General features: G+C 36.9%; 1 protein-coding gene and 1 pseudogene across 1 annotated transcript in view; one reads left to right on the top strand and one right to left on the bottom strand.

Annotated features, from left to right (window-relative positions):
* Window positions 1-1,224: 1,224 nt before the first annotated feature.
* On the top strand, window positions 1,225-2,225 carry LOC110571737 (annotated as a pseudogene).
* A 4,027-nt stretch (window positions 2,226-6,252) lies between these two features.
* LOC110571736 (phosphatidylinositol-glycan biosynthesis class F protein-like) overlaps window positions 6,253-7,781 on the bottom strand; it is a 4,608-nt gene continuing 3,079 nt past the window's right edge. The window contains 2 exon segments of the mRNA XM_044918065.1: window positions 6,253-6,857; window positions 6,860-6,932. Coding sequence (XP_044774000.1) covers window positions 6,253-6,857; window positions 6,860-6,932 — 678 coding nt within the window.

The following is a 7,781-nucleotide window of genomic DNA, read 5'->3' on the forward strand; positions in this document are numbered from 1 at the left end:
CCATCTCCTTGGAGTCCCAAAGAAGGGGACACTGAGTTTTCACCAAATACTGATCAAACCCTTAATGAACTCAAAGCACTAAAAAACAATAGTCAGTCCAGAGTCAGATGAAGAAGTGGGTCCACTGGACAGCTGCCTGGTGCGCCAACTATCTATCACCAGGTTGCTAGTACACCACTAGAAACTTAAGGCAATGGAGGAAAAACATCATTTCAAAACTCTTCTCAGAAAAAGTAAAAGGAATACCATAAAATAATCCTGGAGATGTGACTAAGACCCCTAGGAGCCATGCTTTGGATTCTGAGTATTTGTCATTTTAGGGTAGCCAGGATCTAAATATTCTCCCTACATTAAGGTTTCTACCAGCAATACTCCCTCTCCATTCCTCCCCTTACTATCCCAGTTTTCAGCAGCTCCAAATTAAAGTTGAAAAATACTTGATTTGAACAAATAAATTGACTCAAGGGGGCAGGATATTATCAACAGTCCACCAAGATTCCCACATGTCTTGGTCTGGACACTTACCCCAAGGATCTGAGAGGGTTACAAAACACACTTGTTCACCCATGTTCAGGTACAAATGGATCACTGTAATTCAGCAGCCAATGGGGAGTAGAGTCTCCTCGTCTCTTGAAGATGCACAAAATACAGATGTGCCTCAAATAATAAAAAAGTGGAAAGTATTCATCAAATATTTTTAAGAACAATTCAGGTATGATGACCAAGTGGGGTTTATCTCAGGAACACAAGATTCAAATATCAATCATTGGGGGCGCCTGGCTAGCTCAGTCGATTGAGCATCCAACTCTTGATTATGGTTCAGGTCATGATCTCAAGGTCATGGGATCAGGCCCTGCATCAGGCTCCACACTCAGTATGGAGTCTGCTTGTCCCTCTCCCTCTGCCCCTCCCTGCCGCTCCCACACTCGCTCTCTCAAATAAATAAATCTTTAAAATATTTAAAAAAAAAACAAATATCAATCAATGAAATTCACCATATTAACAAAATGAAAAAGAAAAAAAAACAACAAATGATTATCTCAATAGACTCAGAAAGATTATTAGAAAATGATTCATAATAAAAATTCTCAGGGCTCTCAGAAATTTAAGAAAGAATGACATAGACAAGGTAACTGCCACAACCGCTTCCACTATGACCCCAACCTCCCCAACCCCATCATCACAGAATAATAAGCCAGGATTCACCATAACTATTGGGTAACTATGGAATGTTACACCAAAATTGAGAAAATTGGAGAAAGTACCTATGGAGTTATGGACAAGGGTAGACACAAAACTATAGGTCAAGTGGTAGCCATGAAGAAAATCAGACTAGAAAGTAAAGAGGAAGAGGTTCTTAGTACCACAATTCAGGAAATTTCTCTATTCAAAGAATTTTGTCATCTAAATATATATGCAAACAATGAATCATGGAACACTACATCAAAAACTAATGATATAATGTATGGTGACTAACATAACATAATAAAATAAAATTAAAAAAAAATAAATTAAATATAGTCAGTCTTCAAGATGTGCTTATACAGGATTCCAGCTTATATCACATCTCCAAATTCCTTGGATCTTAAGAAATACTTGGATTCTATCCCTCCTAGTCAGTTCATGGATTCTTCACATGTTAAGACTTATTTGGGCCAAATCATATAAGGGATGTTGTTTTGTCACTCTGGAAGAACTCTTCACAGAGACTTAAAACCTCAAAATCTACTGACAACAAAGGAACAACTAAATTGGCTGGTTTGAACCTTGCCAGAGTTTTTGGAATACCTAGTAGAGTATATATCCATGAACTAATAACACTTTGGCATAGATCTCCAGAGGTATTGCTGGGGTCAGCCCACAGCTCCTGTTGACATTTGGAGTACAGATACTATATTTGCAGAATTAGCAACTAATAAGTAAGTCACTCTTCCATGGGGATTCAGAAATTGATGAACTCTTTAGGATTTTCAGAGCTTTGGGCACCCCCAGTAATGAAGTGTGGCCAGAAGTGGAATTTTTATAAGACTGTTAAGAACATATTTCCCGAGTGGAAACCAGGAAGCCTAGCATCCTATATCAAAACCTTGGTTGAAAATGGCTTGGATTTGCTTTCAAAAATGTCAGCACATTGGCAGGTTAATCCCACCAAACAAGTTTCTGGCAAAATGACACTGAATCATCCATATTTTAATGATTTGGACAATCGGATTGAGAAGACGTAGCTTTCAGACAAAAAGTCTCCACATGCTGTCTCAAGAACAGATAGTTATATTTTTACTGCTACCTCTATTTTTGTCTTATGTGCTCTTTTCTATGTTGTAAAACTTAAGCTGCACGTCATCATCTAATTTCAAAAGTGTAACTTTAAAATGTAAATATTGTTCTATATCAATTTAAATATAGTAGTTCTGTGTATGAGTGTAGATTTCACTATAACAAGTATTTGTTACTATAATAAAACTATAAATCTAGTATTGATGACAGGAACTGCGGGAAATAACTGAACTGTTTTCCCCTTAAGATCAAAAACAAGGCAAGAATATCTGCTCTCACCACCTTATTCAACATTATACTAAAAATCCTAGCCAGTTTAATAAGGCAGTCGAATAAATAAAAGACATGCAGATTTGAAAAGAAGTAAAACTGTCTTTGTCACAGATGACATGATTGCCTATGCAGAAAATCCTAAAATATCTGCAAAAGAGCTGATTTTAGCAAGGACACAGGATACAAGGCCTATATTAGAAAAAAAAGAATTTTTATATTCTAGAAACAAAGAATTAGAAATTGAAATAAAATAGATACCATTAATTTAAAAGAAACAATACTATATTAGTTCTCAACTGCTACATAACAAATTACCAAATTAGCAGCTTGAAACAACAAACATTTATTATCTCACATAGTTTCTGAGAGTCGGGAATCTAGGAGCAGTTTCAGGGGGTAGCATGGCTCAGCATCTCTCAGGAGGTTGCCATCAAGGTGTCAACTAGGCCTGTACTCATCTGAAGCTTTGACTGGGGCTGGAGGGTCTATTTCCAAGATCACTCGTTCACATCTTGCTGGTAGAGGCCTCAGCTTCTCCTTTATGAAGATCTCATTTCTTCACCACACTGGACCTTCCAGTAGACCTGCTCCCATGTCTTCCAGATCAAACAATACAAGAGAGCAAAGAAGGAGCTATAATGCCTTTGATTACCCAGTCTCAGAAGTGGCATTCCATCACTTCCGCCATATTCAATTGGTCACACAGATCAACCCCTGGTACAATGTGTGTGGGGGGGGCGAGATACTATACACGGACATGAATACCAGGAGGGAAGGAGCATTTCAGGCCAATCTGGAGGCTGGCTACCACAAATACCACTTACAATAGCATCAAAAGACATAAAACACTTGTGGATAAATTTAACAAAATATGTGCTAAACCTCCACACTGAAATGACAAAATAATTACTGAAAAATCTAAAGAAGACCTAAATAAGTAAAGAAATATACAATGTTTATGGATTGAAAGACTCAATATTATTAAGATGCCGATACTGCCCAATGTATTGGGATTCAATGTAATCTCCACCACAATGCCACTGGGTTTTTTTCTTAATAAAAATTGACAAACCGATAGTGAAATTTGTATGTAAATGTTAAGGACTTAAAATAGCCAAAACAACTTTGAATAGAAGAACAAAGTTGGAGGACTTAGACTACCTCCTACACTACATCCTAAAATAGTGTAAGAACTACACTATTTTAAGATCTACCATAAAGCTACAATAATAAAGACAGTGTGCTATTAACATAGGATAGACATATAGATCAATGGAACAGAACAAAGAGTCCAGAAATAGGCCCACTCCTATATGGTCAATTAATTTTCGACAAAAATGCCAAATAAATCCAATGCGAAAAATTTTTTAACAAATGTTGCTAGGACAATTGGATATCCCAGGAAGAAAATAACCTTGAACATTTGCTTTACACTATAAACAAAAATTACCTTAATATTGGTCACTAGCCGAAATATAAATGCTAAACTATAAACTTCTAGAAGAAAACATAGGAGGAAAATGTTAGGACCTTAGTATAGGCAAATAATTCTTAGACAATGCACAAAAAGCACTTATTCTGAAAGGGGAAAAAATTGATAAATTGGACTATGTCAAAATTAAAACATCCTATTCTTTGAAAGACAGCATTAAAAGCAAACAAAAAAATACAATGCAAGCCATAAACAGAAAATATATATATATATGTAATACATATATCTGTCAAAAGACTTCTACTTGAAATATATTTAAAACTCTTATAGCTTGATAGTAAAATATTAACTCAAAAATAGGCAAAAAGGGGGGCACTTGGTTGGCTCAGTCAATTAAGCATCCAACTCTTGATTTCAGCTCAGGTGTTGATCTCAGGGTCATGAGATCAAGACACACAATGGACTCCACACTGGGTATGAAGCCTACCTAAAACGGAAAACAAACAAAACAAAACAAAACAAAAAGCCAAAAGTTTGAATGGACACTTCACAAAACTATAAATGGCAGATATACAAATGAAATGCTCAACATCACTGTCATCAGGAAAATGCAAATTAAAACCTCCAGATACTCCTAGCACCCACTAGAATAACTAAAATTAAAAGGAGAAACCATACCAAGTGTTGGCAAGGATGTGAAACAACTGGAAATCTCATATTTTGTTGGTAGAAATGCAAAATAATACAGCACTTTGGAAAAATTCAGCGATTTCTTATAAAGTTAAATATTCATATACTATATGACCCAGCAATCCCCTAAGTATTTACACAAGAAGAATGAGAACCTAGGTCTGCACAAACACTTTTTGCAAGGGTTCATAACTTTTTCATGATAACTTTTATTCATAATAACTCAAAACTAGACACAATCTGCAAGTCCATCAAAAAGTGAATGTAAATAAATTGTGCTCTAACCCTACAACAGAATATGACTCAGTTTTAAAAAGGAACAAAATACTGACATGAGAAAGATCGAGAGGAGGAGATTGACCATAAAATGCTAGTGGGGAGCTCGATGGACATGTTCTATGTCTTGATTGTGGAGGTGGTTGTGTGGGTGCATACGTTCAGTGAAATTTATTAAACTGTACACTTAAAATAAGTGTATTCTATTACTAAGTTATACTTCAATGAAAGTAATTAAAACATTGTAAAAGAAATATATTCATATGGTTAAAAAATTTCAACTAGACATTGAAAAATTAGTCCTCTTTCACCATATGTCCAGACCTCCAAATACCCTATCTCCTTACCACTATTCCCAGTGATTATGGATTATTCAAAAATTGTCTGTGTGTATACACCTCTACATTGTATTTGTATATGGATATGTCTATAGGTATATCACACAAATACACACATATACTTTGTTTACATACGTAGACATCTTTTCTATTATAGTAGCTGCTTTTTGGTGCCTGATACTCCCTTAGACCACCTCTGATTTTTGCTGCAGCTCCCATGGTGGGTCCCTCCCTTGCACACTGACAGAGTCCCATCGTGAACACTAACACTTTCTCCAAAGTCACAGGAGCCTATTCAGTCTACAGGCAGCTGCAGCCAGAAGCAGAAGGAGTTAAGTTCCTGGAACAATCCCAACCAATACAGGATGGGTTTGGTCAATAAATGCCCCAACCTTCCTTCTTGCTGAAAGACAGACAATTCTGGGAGTTGGTATTCCTGTCTGTTTTTCAAAGGTCTGGACTTGGGCTTCCCTTACCTGTAGCAGTAACTCAATAATACACCTTTTTTTTTTTTCTTTTCATTTTCTGTCTCAATGTCTTCATGCTCTCATTTTTTTCTGGGATTACTTCCCAAATAAACTACCTGCACTCAAGTCTTTGTCTGAGGCTCTGCTTTCAAGGGACCCCAAACCAAGACATGTATACACCTTATTTTTTCACTCGATATATCTTATAGGTTACATGATGTCAGCCCATATAATTTGCCCTCTTGTGTCTCATGGCTCTACGGTACTCCACTGCATGGTGTATCATGGTTTGTTTGGTTTTTTTCTATTATAAATACTTTATTTCAACTAGAAGGTACAATCTCTCAGGGGTTTCATAGTTTAAAAAGCTACAATCACACCATGTTGTAACTACACAAAAAATAGTGCTGTAAATGGAACTTCCTGGCTTAGAACATGTACATTTCTGCACAGTCTTTATGGAATCTGCACAACAAAATATCTTCTGCTTTTGCTCCAATTAATTGTTCTTGTATGTAAGTTGCTTTCTATTCCAGTATATCCAGAGTGGTGAAATCATGAGTCCAGCCACATAGCCGTAGGTCGCTCCAAGCGTACAGGAGATGGGCCATACCTGCCAAGGTCTTTCCCAAACGAGTGGAATAGGAAAGGCTCCAAACCATGTTCCTATAAAGCTAGAAATTGTAGTGATCTGAAGGCTGTTCTCCAAAATGGATGTAACTCCATTTCTACTGAAAACTCTTATCCATGCTTTGATGTTTGGTCCTAACAAACACAAACAAGGTACAGTAATAAAGGTAGACAAAATAATTGCAAATAAAAATGTTTCCAACACCAACTCTATGAGTGGTGCTCCATATAGAACAAAAATTACGTGAAAGAAGAAACATGACATAAGAAAGTAGATACAGCATTTCAAAAACCTGGTTACCTTGTATGATAATGAACTTCTTTTAGAGGATGCATTTGGTTTCACTGCTAAATATAATACTAGATTGATGGCAGTTACAAAAACAGAACAGACGCACAACCATGTCAAGTGTGTTTCCAATATTGAGAAGTTCTCCAAGAAGAATGATGGAATGAAGATGCTTAGGATAATTGAAATATGCACAAAAGATGGGTATACAGTAGTCTCTTGATATCAGTATCTTTCACGGTGTTTTCTTGAGAGGCTATCTAATGCTCCCGCCAGTGGAAGAGAAGTGGGGGTTACTACCTCCCACCATCAGGTACGACTCACTGCCCTGGCCATCGCCTGTATCATGGTTTTTATAACTGTATCCCCCATCAGTGGATATTTAAGCTGTTTATAGCCTTTTGCTATTGTATACAATGTTTTTTTAAAAAAGATCCCTATGCACACATCTTTATAAGATAAATTTCTAGAAATAAAATTGATAAGGCAAAGGGTAGTCATGGTAGTCTTTAAATAGGAAGCATCCCTGATATGACTGAACTGTAAAATTTTACCTGTACACACAGTTTTTCAGTCATAAATCCAACGTGTGATGATGTGCAGTTGTCCCTATCAGAGTTGATGCTAGCTGCAACCCTACACCCTAAGGCTCCTTCTGCTCAATTCTCTAGTCCCCTTTTCTATGGGATCCACCTGCCATCTTGCTGTGACCTCAAACACAATCAGGAAGAGTCCCTGTGACAGAGAGAGTAAGAACACAAGCTAAAACAGACAAATAGCAACAGAGGGAGAATATATATAAAACCACTAATTGGTTGCCAGAAAATTTACAAAATAGTTCTCCTCTTCACAGAAGGAGGAAAGAACACTGGACTCAGAGTCAGGAGACCTAGGTCCTAGGTTCTAGCCCTCCCTTTGCCAAACCAAGGGGTTGGATAAGGTAGTTTTCCCTTTGCCTCAGTTCCCTCATTTGTAAAATGAAGGGGCAGACCTAAATTATTCTCTCTAAAGTCCTTCTCTCTCTGATATTCCAAATTTCTATGACTCAAGCAGTTTGTAAAGCAGTATATCCAGAGTGGTGAAATCATGAGTCCAGCCACATAGCCGTA

This window comes from Neomonachus schauinslandi, chromosome 9 (genome assembly GCF_002201575.2).
Source record: "Neomonachus schauinslandi chromosome 9, ASM220157v2, whole genome shotgun sequence".
NCBI lineage: Eukaryota > Metazoa > Chordata > Mammalia > Carnivora > Phocidae > Neomonachus > Neomonachus schauinslandi.